General features: G+C 31.6%; 2 protein-coding genes across 2 annotated transcripts; one reads left to right on the top strand and one right to left on the bottom strand.

Moving 5' to 3' along the window:
• Positions 1-1,299: 1,299 nt before the first annotated feature.
• On the top strand, positions 1,300-5,204 carry LOC127091307 (uncharacterized). The gene is made up of 6 exons (XM_051029919.1): positions 1,300-1,642; positions 1,734-1,884; positions 1,988-2,182; positions 3,016-3,130; positions 4,110-4,332; positions 4,520-5,204. The coding sequence occupies exons 2-6, from the start codon at positions 1,858-1,860 to the stop codon at positions 4,590-4,592; spliced, it is 633 nt and encodes a 210-aa protein (XP_050885876.1). The 5' UTR covers positions 1,300-1,642; positions 1,734-1,857; the 3' UTR covers positions 4,593-5,204.
• Positions 5,205-7,834: 2,630 nt separating this feature from the next.
• Positions 7,835-9,647, bottom strand: LOC127091306 (pyruvate, phosphate dikinase regulatory protein 1, chloroplastic). Its single transcript, XM_051029918.1, has 3 exons — positions 9,120-9,647; positions 8,359-8,992; positions 7,835-8,222 (listed from the first exon to the last, which is right to left on the bottom strand). The coding sequence occupies exons 1-3, from the start codon at positions 9,534-9,536 to the stop codon at positions 8,119-8,121; spliced, it is 1,155 nt and encodes a 384-aa protein (XP_050885875.1). The 5' UTR covers positions 9,537-9,647; the 3' UTR covers positions 7,835-8,118.
• Positions 9,648-13,598: the final 3,951 nt, after the last annotated feature.

Here is a 13,598-nt window from a genome sequence, read left to right as displayed (position 1 = left end):
GTGATAATACTTCTGCTATTTGTATATCCAAGAATCATATCTTGCATTCTAGGGATAAACATATTGAAATTAAACATCATTCTTTACGTGACTATGTTTAGAAGGGTATTTTTCACTTAAAATTTGTTGATACAGACGGGCTGATATCTTTACAAAATCCCTTTCTGGAGATAGCTTTGTTTTCATTCTGAAAAACTTATTTATGGACTCTTTTCCATAATGAAAAGATGAATTTCATAATGTTAAGCTTCCTGAACTCTTGATTAGGTTCTGAGAATTTATTTGTTGATTATGAGATATGAGCTTTCTGAAGTGAGGAAGTTTCATGAATCAGAAAGATTTTGATCAGAAGCAATCTTATCGATTTGTCTTCTTGATTTTGAACAATTGTTGTATTAAATGATTGTCATTTTGTGTGATATCATGTGGTTCTTAGCGGTGACAATTGTCCCACTTTCTGAGCATGTGTGATGTTGGTGTGACACTTTGGGTTTTCTCTTTCTTGGGATTATGTTAAAACTATTACGTTTCCCTATGACGGTGTATTCTTTTGTTGTCATCTTTACTAAAATTTTCTATATAAACCCACTTCACTCACATTTCATATTACGCGCACTTTACTCCCACACTTTCAATCTTTCAAACTTTAAAAAACTCTCTGGAATTGTTCATCATTCTTCATCTTCAACATTTTTCAATGGTTGCTCTTCGATAATATTTGTGTAAATTTATATTTATAATTGATGAACAATATAACATAATCCTTCGAATTTGTAAAATAACAACTTACTCCAAATTAAATAGTCCTTAAAATTTAATAATATTATTCAATTTAATATATTTTAAAAGTCTAAATTATATATATATATATATATATATATATATATATATATATATATATATATATATATATATATATATATATATATATATATATATTTAAATAGACGGAATATTTTTTAAAAAAACAATATTTATTTAATATAATATTAAGGTCTTTTATTTACTTTAATGGTTTTTCAAAAGAGATATTCAGATAAACCCATTAAATTGACCAATATATTTTAACTTTAAAAAACTATTTTTTTATATTAAAAATATGACATTAAATATTTTTACTATTATAAAAATAAGAATTACTTTTTTTTTATTTTACTATTATAAATATGAGATATTGTTTGACTATTATAAATATAAAGTATTATATTGACAAAAAAAAAGAGATTTGATGTACATCAACAATTTTGAAAAATCAAAATACTTATAATAGACACTAGAGATAGAAAGGAGAAGTGTGGAAGCATGTACACTTTTGCAATTAAATTCTAAACTCATTCTTAATCCATTATTTGATGAATGTTTGTTAAGATAAGAAACCCCACACATGCTCATCAATATCATGCTCTTCTCTTCCTCTCTCTTTCTCACCACTGTTCCCTTCCTTTCTACCTTCCAATAAAAAACATCCACCTCTAATCAGACAAAAAAAACGTTGTTTTTATAACTCTCTTTGTTTCTTCTTCCACTTCCATTCCATCATCATTATTTTAACCGGAACAAACCACCAACAACTTCTCTTACCCGTTCTTTCCTCTGTCTTTTCCATACCTTGCCGTTTCTCCAAACAAGAACAAATTTCTGGGTATTTTTTCTTTTTTGTTCTTGATTTTGTTGGTTTTATGTTTTTCATTATGTTCATGAATCATATTTCTTCATTTCAATTTTTTTATCAGGTATTGTATCCTTAAAGTATAGTCTTGTGACCCATACTATACGTAACTTTTGACGCTGAAAAACAAAATTAAACACTGCGCCTTTTTTCCTCCTTTATTCCTTTTTTCTTCTTCTTCGAAAGTGATGGAACTTGCGGAAATTCCTCAGTTGGTAAGAATTTTAATTTCTTATCCGAATTTTTTATTCTTTTAACTGTTTCATTGAATTTGAAATTTGGGTTTTATTCAATCTCCGTGGCTCTGTCTTTTTTTAGGATTCGGTTTCTTCCTCTCGTGAGGCTTTGGAATCAGGAGAGATGAAGATAGGTTCACAGAGAATCTTGCTTTCGGATCACATAAAGGCATATCAACACTCTTCTGAGAAAGTGGATAGCTTTGTGGTTGATATGGATTCTTTCTCTTCCAGCATCAACAACAAAGACATCATCAATGCCAATTCAAGAACAACAGTAAGAATTTTTTTCTTCTTATGAATTTTAAATTATATTTTACTTTGTGATGATTATTTTATTTTTTTAATATTTGGCCCATCTCATGAGCAAAACAGAGCCAGTGTCATGTTCTGTAAATGGGATTTTTTTATTATGTAACCTCATAATTCTTGAATATATTACTATTAGTATGGACAACTCTAACACCTCTCAAAAATGTTAGTGTGTGACTGCGTTGGACACCGACACGTCGACAATTGTGATCATGTTTAATTTATTTATTTTTAAAAATTATTATCTATATTGATATATTAAAATCAGTGTTATGTTTGATATCAATGTTAGTATTATCTTCGGTCTCAGTTTCGTACTTCATACATATATTATCTTTTGGTTGTGATGAGACAATCATAAATTAACCTAAATGTTAGAAGTAGAACTTCATGTTTAGTCAACAACTCCGGTATTAATTCCGTTTATCCGGAGTTTGCTCTGATTTCAATTGGCATCCAATTGGACTCCTAAAGTTTTAAAAAAAATTGTACTTATATTAAAATTATGAAACAGAAAATATAGATGCCTTATCAACTTTTTTAAACCTTTGCGGCCATTAGAGTCTAATATCTTTCTCAAGTATTATTTTTCTCCCACACCTTCTCCATTAACCTTACAATTACAATATTTTAATTGATGAAGCGTTGAAGATTAGATAAAGCCAGTTAATTAACTTTGTGTGTGACTTACTCAACTTCCACCACCAAGTTGCATTCTTAAGTTGCTCTTTTTTTTATTTTTACATTTAATAATTTCTTTCACATGAATTATTTATTTCTTTAAACTATATAATATAGTTGCAGAGGAACCATTCTAGGAAAGGAACTCAACGTTGGGGTGATAGGAATATGAATGGTGGTAATGTCACAGTTGAAGACAAAGATATTGTCCCTACTACATGCTCTCCGAGAGGTACCATAGCAATTCCAAAGTGTTACCGACTAGTTTATTGTATTCTACTTAACTTAGTATTTGTTTTTTTTCATTTATTAGTATTTGGATCATCTTGGTTTGATTTTTTTATGTCACATGATCGTTTAGAGAAAAAAAATTGCACAACAAAAATACAAAAGAATACATGAAAGAATACAAATATATTTTTGTTTTTATGTTAGGGATAGATCTGGACCGATAAATCTCTGGCTTGAGATTTTGTTTCATTCATGTCTTGTTCAGTTGAAAAAATGTTTCATGTTACTATCAACTTTTTGGTGTGTTTGTTTTCCTTGTTTGACCGTTATGGCAAGTTAAGTTCATTTGGTCACTAAATTCAAATGGTAAAATAATTCTTAACAAACATGTTCTTATGTAAGTATCTCATTTCAGACCAATATGATATACATTTGGTAAACTGAAAATTATGAGAGTTGTTGAAGATTAGTTGAAGGGAAAAGAATAAGAAACCAACCTAACCTATTATGTAAAATTGTCCAACTTAGTTGTCCGTAAATTATATTTCAACTTTTTCTTATAAATACTCTCTCTTATTCTATTTATAAGAAAATGTTACGATTCATTGATTATGTAATGTATCTGGTTCATGATACAGTTCAGATATATTGATTATTCAATGAATCTAAAAAATAATTTTTTTTTATAAATAGAGTCGGAGATAGTATTTACACATTTGTCCCAGATTTAACCTTCAACTCTTTTAACCGTTAATTCATCTGGTTCAAACCATAGTTGATATAAGTTTATGGCTCAACTATATAGAAGCCTACAGAAGAGATTATATAAGATTATCATATCATATGTAATTAATATGTTTCTGGTACACCATACTTGGGGGCCACATCTACTGTCAATTATCAGAAATTTGGATATTAGTGTTGAGAAGTTGTAATGTAGTGTAAATTGTAACTCTAGTTTTTGTTTCATTGAACTGTAGCTTCTTTGTTAGGACCCTCCAAGTCAACAGTGGCGGTAGGGTCCATACAGAATTCATCAAACACACAGCAACAAGTGCATCATCAAATTACTATCACAACAGCTAGTAGTAACATGTGTAACAACAACACAGAAAACAAATGTATGGTGAGGAGAAGTAGTTTTGGACGATCTTATTCATGGCTCCTTGACCCTAAAAAAATTCTTCTTATCTTTGCCACATTGTAAGATTCATCTCTTATCTATAAACTTGTGTTAGTCTTAATCCTTAATACATTCTCTGGTCGTAAATTTTACTTTTTTTTCTCATTTAACAATTGATGTATCAAAAAAGTCAAATTTACTATAATAATGACCAGAGTGTGTACAATTTTATGTGCATCGATTAATATGTTTTGAAACTCGAAACAGGTCAAGCGTGGGAACATTATTATTGATATACTTGACTCTTAGTATCAGCAAGCATAATAATGGAGCTGAATAAGGAAGTGATTTGTTCGACCGAGACTTATACCGGATAGAATGAGATTTGAAAGCTTGCGAATTCTAACTAAACTTCCACCATCTTTATGTCTGAATCAGTTACCTCTTCTGGAGGTACAAGAGGGAGTTAAAGGATGAGGAAGTTACTTTTTTCTTTTTCTCTTCATAGGGTTTATATACCTCAGCTTGTATCATTCTATTCTGTTTTTGCCCTCACATGCAATCATAATAGCAAATGAAACTTTTTCCTTATTTGTAAATTTTAAAGTTAATATAGGGAAAAGGAAAAGGGAAGCAATAGTTGAATGTTATGAGACCCATGAAAGCTACCTAGAAGCTACAATACAAAAGTGCAATACCATGAGCAGTGGGAACTAAAGAGACATTGCATGCTCAATGAGATTTTTGGTCTTTGTCAATAAAGCTGTAATCCACTAGTTGTAGTTTTCAGGGGCAAATAATGTTTGATATACAGGGGAACTTTTGGGAATAAACTAGATGTGTCATGTGTGAATCATTTAGTTTAATTTGGCAAGTTTCTTATGTTGTGTAGTTGGTTTACATGACTAAGCATGTGAAGATTAGATCCTTTTCAACAGAACCTTTATGTTAAGATTCATGTTTGCCACTAACGGAACCAAACAAACCTGATCAAAATTTTAAATCCTAAATCCTTAGAGAAGGAGAAAATGCTTGTTATTACTAAATGAGTTTGGATCTTACCAAAAACAAGTTTAAAGGATGAGGATGTTCAAACACATCTATGCATCTAACAATTCATAAACTTAAACAATGTAATACTCTAATACAACTTCAATACTCATCCAAGCCTCTAGCATAGGTCATGGGTCAAAATTTTCATTGCAATCTATATTGATCGATCCCAAGTCCGCATCATTCCGGCTACGAGATATTGCTTGTTTTGGGTGTGAAAATCTTCGCAACTTTGTCTTTTAGAAAAGACGCCTCGTTAGATTGAGGTGTATGGATGTTTTATATAAACTACCCTTATCTTTGATTCCCAAACAAAATAGGACTATTTTAATCAATCATTAACAATTGTCCTCAGTCAAAGCTAAAGAACAGAGTGCGAGCATGTGGGCCCATCCCCTCCTTCTAATGTCAATGTTCCGATAGACCTCAAGTCCGCATCACTGCGGCTACAAGATATTGTTTGCTTAAATTGTGAGAATTCTCACGGCTTTGTTCTTTATAAAAGGCGTCTGTTGAATTGAAGTGTATGAGTGTTGTATATATAAATTAGACTTAGTCTTGATTCCCAACCAATGTGAGACTATTTTAGTCAATCAAAAACGCAATCGTTAATCTAACTCTAATACCATATTAAATAGATTTGGAGCCCATCCCAAAAATTCGATAAAAAAATGAAGAGTAATGCGAGACTCCGATGCAATTTCAATAGATAAAAAGATGCACTAAAAAAATTTAATGCATACACCATACACCACAGTTAGGTGAACACGAACAAATCATAGAATTCAACCTATGAAATTTGTGGCTTTGACTAATTTGTCAATGGAAAAGATGAGAGAAATAAGGAAACTCACCATTCAAATGCCCATGTTTTCGTGCCTGCCTACAGGCATGTTTGGTACACCAGTAGTTTTACATAAATAAATACGTCAAATGCCTATATACGTTAAATACCAGGAGTCTAAGAATTTTAATATGTTCAGCATGTAGTGTATTTCTTTTTCAATAAGTGAATGCAAACTATATCCAACCGGATAGTTTGGTACGAAAATAGAGATATCGTATGTAACAATTAAGTATCAATGGAACCATAAAAAACAATTAGGCATAACAATTAAGTATCAACGGAACCATAAAAATTAATTAGGCATGCAAAAAAAAGAAGGTCCCTATATCTGACTTTGAAAACCAAACCATGGAGAAATACTTCACCAATTTGGCAGGACCAGAGGTTCCCTTCCCTTGAAGGAAAGAAAACTTAATTTCCATTCATTGTGTTTTTCACAAAAGAGAGGCCACCAGTACTCATCCCATAGAAACTGCTTTTCAACAGCTGGGCCTAGAAAGATATTGTTCAAGATTAACTAGCATTCCTATTTCTTAGAGTACATACAAATCAAGTTTTGAAATTGATAGTGATGTTCCATGATATAACAGAATGATGTATGATACAAAAAATGCATACCTATTGGCAAAAGTATATGACAATCAGTTGATAATGAGAATATTGAAAGAAAAAAAATTAATTGTTTCCATGGATGTTTATCATTATACACAGAGGAAAATCTCACATCTGGTTTTGAAGCCAAATATAGATTCATAAACCAATCTTTGTTTGAGGAAGGGTTGAGTTGTGTTAACCAACCTTGGGTGTTTTGTATATTTTTTTAAGGCTTATTAATATTAGTAATTACGAAGTGTTTGTTATATCAACCCCTATTTTATTTTATTTTTATGTAAGATTAATTGCTTTGAACTCATATAAATATAAATAATTAGGTTCGTTAGCTTGTATAATTATGATTTTGGGAACTACAATTTATAATTTTCATTGTATGTTTTTATCACATTTTGTGTGCCAACATTTAACAAGTTGAGCCAAACAAAGTTTATGATCTCTCTCAATTTGATTATAAATAGAGTGATAAACCAAAGTTGAAGCAAACCAAAATATATAATCTTTTGTTATAACTCTTTTCACAAGTCTTGTTTTATACTTTGTTATGAAAACTAAAACAAGATATAAGTTGATTTTATTTTCATTAGTATGGCTATGTTTTCACTAATGCTATCAGAGAATGTCTTGGTGACTTTAAAGTGAAGATTTATAAAATTTTAAATATGTTAATTGATTTGGTATTGTCATTGATCTGGTATAGTTAATCCAATGTTAGCGCGATTAACATATTTAAAAATTTTATAAGCCTTCACTATAGAACCACCAAAATGTTCTCCACAAGCAAAAACATAGCATATGTCAATGAAAATAAAATCAATTTATATCCTGTTTTTTTGTTTCCATAACATTGTATTTATAGCCAATTGAGAGGGCTTTGTTTGTCTCAACTTGTTCAATGTTAGCATAGAAAATGTGATAAAAACGTTGTTTCATAAAAGATAATATGCAAACAAGATGAAAATTATAAATTGTATTTCCTAAATGTTAATTATATAAGCTAATGAACCTCTTTATTTATATGGGTTCAAAGTAACTAACCTTAAACACCTCATGATAACTAACATTAGGCATAACAAGAAAAGGATATATAAACCACCAAGACAAACATCTGGCTTCAAATATTGGTTTATGAATCCATATTTTAGACAATTGACATAATCAAAGGAGTAAGGGAAGAGAATCTTTGAACAGAACAACAACCATATCGGATGTTGGCTCAATCGGAAGGAAATTATGTGGAGGCTTTACAGAGCTATCACGAGCATAGGCGAGTGGAAATTGATCCCTATGATTGAAGAGTGTACAACTTTGGTGATTTACAATATGGAGTTCAACAAGAGAGAAAATCGTATCTCTAATAGCGTTTTGAGATCCTAGACATGGTGCACTTATGCTTCCGGTCATGGAACAGCCTCAATACAACTGCTGCAGTTTCTTCTATGGCTTTTGCAGTCACATCTGTATTCATTAGTATATAAATTTAGATTTCATCAACATTAGTTTAAAAGTAATATTTTGCAACTCCCTTTGAAATAATCTAAATCCCAGTTCAAATTATAGAAATGTAAAATCAGGTGTAATTTAAACTTGTTACCAATAACCGGCCAAACAGGGTTTTGAGCAAAGAGCTTTCGTGCAAATTCAAGTTCCTCTCGAATATAATCCATTTCCGAGTAATTAGTCCTTGATTCTGAACTCAACCCCAAAGTTTTAGCCCTTGTTCTTCTAATCTCCTGTAAAACACTGTGATTAATAGTCAATCCAAAAACTTTCTTTGGATCAACCTGAGAGAGAGTCTTAGGCATATCCACGCCCATCACAATCGGTACATTGGCGACCTTATACCCTTTCTGAGCAAGATAAATAGACAAAGGCGTCTTCCCAGTGCGCGAAACCCCAGTAAGCACAATATCCGCCTTGGCAAGATTCTGCGGAGATGCCCCATCATCTTGCTTGATAGTGAACTCAATAGCTTCAATCCTACGAAAGTAATCATCGGACAGAGGAACGCCGGAAGCTCCGCGAGGAAGGCCAGAAGGAGACACACCCAAATGAGAAGCAACGGCCTCGGTAATGGGTCCCAGTACATTAGTAGAAGGCACACCCCATAATTTGCAGGCCTTCTCAGCCGCTGAAGATAATGAAGAGTCAGCTAATGTATACACCAGCAATGCATTTTCCTTCACTGCTTGCTTTATTATCTCCAATAACCTTTCCACCTCATCAATCTAATCAACAACAACAATTTCAACATAAATATAAACAAATAACTAAAAACATATATTGTAATGATTCAAAATAGGGCTTGTTTGTATTGGCTTATTTATTTCTATGGAGGAGGGTTAGGAAAGTTACCCCAGAAAACAAATGGGTACTAACGGGGCAGCCATGATCAACCAAGCAGTAATCGAACTGACCCAAAGCGGCATTAACGGAGTGTTCAGCGGTCCAACCGGTTCCATCAGAGACAATATAAATGGATTTGGCCCTAAACTCTGAGCCGTCTTCAGTGACGGTGTCATCTGGATCGACAGCGAAGGGAACTGTAGGGGGAGAATGGTTGGGTTCTAGGGTTTGGGTTCGTGGGCTAGAGCGGTCCAATTTTCGACCGGAACGTATTGCACGAGCCCTGGACCACCGGTTCAGCTGGGGACTGACCCTGGGTTTTCCTGTAACTGACTTGGATCCAGTGTCGTTGTTGTTGTTGTTACGGTTGCAGGCTTTGATTTGTAGAATTGGATGGGTGTTTGGACATAATTGAGAAATTGGCATAGCTAGCAACTTTTTCAGATTAGATTAATAGGATATTTTTATTTATTTTATTTTTAAGGACGTTTCCGATTACTGATAAAATGCTAGACCACAATAATCTGTGTCATGTTTCTCGTTATCAATTATTTGTCACTTTCTTTCTAATTATAGTTTTAAAGTTATTTATACTTTAACCAAGAACATCAATAAACCTATTAATTTTGATAAAATTATTCATTTCTTCTACTATTATTAACAATTTATTATGGTGGCTTTTAGAATAAAAGTTCATCAAATACATGACTTGGTACATAGATAAAACTTGACAGCTGATTTGTAGTTTTAAAATCTTCGGGGTGAAATGATAATGTTTGAAAATGGTGTTTGGTGTCAATTATTACCTGAAAAATATTCTGATTTTATATTAAAAATTAGTAGATAGGATTTTACTCGTCACGTACATAATATTTTTTTTGTCGTTTCTGATTTATTTACATACTTGTTTTTTTTAAGTCTTCAATTCATTTTATATAAGTAAAGTGTTCCTTCATGTTTGAAAGTTTTTCTTATTTATGAATATATTAGGTGTTTGTTATTCTCGTATAAAAATCATGTTATTGTTCAATTGTATAAGGTAAATGGAGAAGGGGTGATTTTTGCAAAGACTCGAACATTCAAGTCAATAATTGTCGAATATAAGAGATATAAAATTTAATGAATTTTTTGTGTATCTTGATTTGTCATATGTGATCTCTTATATAGGAGTCTTATAAGGCTCGTCTAAGGAAGGGGTGATTCTTGTAAAGACTCATAACCTTATATTTAATCATGGTCGTCCAAGAAGACACATGTCAAAATATCATTCCCACAAGTGTACTCTAGTGTAGTCGGGTATGGCTTGTAGTTTTGTATTGTCCTCACTTACCTTTTTATGGTATAAATTTTTCTAGTTTCCATCTACAATTATATTTCTCTCTTCCTAAAGTGTGGTATAGATCAAGCTTCTTTTTTCGATATTGCATTTTGATATTGGATATTTTCCCTGCTTCTTTAGCTATATCTTGGGTTTTTGGTCGAGCTTACCTTGATTTTGGCTACTTATATATTGCTACCTTTACTTACTTTTATCCTTTTTTCTTCCGAATTTTTTTAACAATTGACGTCTCTTTTAGTTGTATTATATCAAACTATTTGTTTCTTATGGGGATTTCTATTTTCTGGTGAATTTGTTTCGTATTCTTTAAATATGAATTTGATTTCTTTCTTCATGGTGTTTCTTTTCATCTTTTGTAAGAAAAATGATTCCTTTGAAGAATTGGATTCTCATAAGTCTCTAAATATAAAGTTTGGGTTTTTGAACTTACAGACCTAGATGGACAAAATCACTTGATTTGCATGTGACTCTTTTTCAAATGCTTCATTTGTTAGAGGTATTGTAAGAAACTTTCAATGCACGGCTTTTTGAGGAAACGTTAATTCACGCACTCCCTTTATTGTACAATTGATCATGGGTGAGTCTCAGTGACTCCCTCTTAGGGGTTTCATCATCCCAAAAGAGATGAATCATTTGGGACCTAGTATAAATAATATATATATATATATATATATATATATATATATATATATATATATATATATATATATATATATATATATATATATATATATATATATTGTTAGTCTATCTATTTGAGTCTTAACGGGTTGCGTCATTTTCACCCTCAGCCCTAATTTGATAGACTCGAGTAATGAGCCATGGTGCTTTCTGGTCAAAATGATCAGATTTGTGGGAAGTTTCTTCGGTGATGATTTCATATGTATGGCGTCACTTCAAAGGATCATGGTTTATGTTTTCCCTTTACCCTGTTTTAACTTCATTTGATATCGAGTCTGATGTTGGCTCCCTATTTGTTTTACCCTTCTTCTTGGAGTTATATTCAATCTTTTTAACACTCGTGTGCTCATCCCTAGATAAGGCCCTAAACTACAAACATTTTGTGCCATATTTCAAATTACTTGGGAATTATTGATAGCAGACATGACTTGGTTACTTTTACATTGTTTTTTCTCCTATTTAAACCTCTTCTTTCACATGTTAAGGAATTACATTGTCATTCTGTAGTTCTTTATTCGTTGTTTGAATCAATCATGAACCAATATGCATCATTGGTAACTCTTGCTAACCTCATTTTTTTTATCTGAAGATTAAAAGTTATCCCGAATTTTTGGTCGAATGAGTTTCATTATGCCTTATTTATTCTTTGTTGCTGATTTCTATAACGAGGAACAAAACTCCAGACAAATATGGTGTGTTTCTAGTGATGTGATATGTAGTGTCATTCATTTCCTTTTTGATACTTACTTTATCTCTTTCTTGACTCAGGACGACCGTTGGATTGATTTTTCTAGATCAAATGGTACGTGAGGACATTCTTTTAGCTTTTGGTCCTGCCATGGTACAACTCGACCTGCCTTTTGCTTTAAGAAATAAGGGGAGCATGTTGGCTAAGGTCTAAGGAGGAAATACAACGTCGCCTCTGAAGGAGACAAAGGATGATTATTTTGTGTCTGTTGAGGAAACCCTTGGTATTAGTTCCTCTAAAAATTGGGTGGTTCGCCGCTTTTCTACATTGTTTGACTCGACACTTTCTTCTTTTCCATTTGCAATAAGAGTTATGGTTCACGAGGTAGATTATATTGTGTTATTCGGTTAGGGTTTGGGTTAGGGAATTAAAATCCTACTCAAAATAAATAAAACATATTATAATATTATATGATCAAAATAAATTATGTAGTACATTCATAACATGTTTGCATAGCAAAAAGAAGTATTAATGAATGAATAGTTAATATCAAATCAAAATTTTAGTAAACCTTTAAGGTATGTAGCTTACTGCGATTACTAATCCAGAATGTTAATTACTCTAGTGGTAGAATAAATAAAGCGGAAGTTTCATATAAGACTAATTTTCTTCTGCAAACTGAATCTTAACCCACAAAGCAACAAATTAAGAATGTGTCTCGTTCAACATTATCACCTAGACATTTGCAAAATAAATATTCAATAACCAATTCAAAAAAAAATCACAATGCATAAAAAAGTGTTGTGACAAATGGGTGTCATCAACAACAAGGGTTTTATTTTTACGAGACTTTTTCTCTAGTAGTGAAACCTTTTAAAGTGAGAATTATCCTCGGCCTTATTATCTCTAAACAATGCAACATCACTTAATTGGATGTGAAAAATTCCTTCCTAAATGGTTTTCTTAATAAAAAAGTATATATGCAACAACCATATGGATTTATTAATGCACACACACCACTTGTTTGTAAACTAAATAGTTATTTATTTCCTAAAACAGACACCTAGGACCTAGTTTTAAAGATTGACTACTATCTTACACAACTTTAGCTTTCAAACAAGTATGTCTGGTCCTTCTCTTTTCACACTCATAACACCTACATACTCCATATTCATGCTAGTCTATGTAGATGACATTATATTGTTACAGTAATTGAGTATCTTAGTTAATTAGTTATTTTATTTTATTTTAGTTAGTTCTTATTTTCCTTATATTCCATATTTCCTCATTTATATGCAATGATTTTACTATCTTAGTAAAATTAGTTACTATTTTTCCTATTTCTATGCAATGATTGGTATTGTTACCACGCTACCCTACAATACATCCAAAAAATTTAAACAACGACACACAACCAACATATACCCCTAATCTATTCATGTTCGCTAACAATCTCGATTTAGATTTAGAATTTGAGATCAAAAAAATCTCATATGATTTAGCAGGATACCCTAATTTTTTTGTACTTCGACAAATACTCCTTAGTAAGTTAATGTTTAAGTAGGTAGTTCTTCCCAACCACAACAAACTGAAAAAGATCAAAGATAAAACATAATTGAACATGCAACTTTAAACATGGGATAAGGGTGAACTGTAATATTCAGATTTCAAAAACATTTTAGAAAAGCGATTGATTTTAAATTGGTTAATTTTAGGAAATAGGTAGAATTAGAAATTAAGCAGTGAAAAAGATCAATGATAGAAGTATAAAGAGATAGAG

The sequence above is a fragment of the Lathyrus oleraceus genome, chromosome 6, assembly GCF_024323335.1.
Source record: "Lathyrus oleraceus cultivar Zhongwan6 chromosome 6, CAAS_Psat_ZW6_1.0, whole genome shotgun sequence".
NCBI classification, from domain to species: domain Eukaryota; kingdom Viridiplantae; phylum Streptophyta; class Magnoliopsida; order Fabales; family Fabaceae; genus Lathyrus; species Lathyrus oleraceus.
Note: the sequence above shows the minus strand (reverse complement) of the source record. Positions and strands in the feature narration are given on the sequence as shown.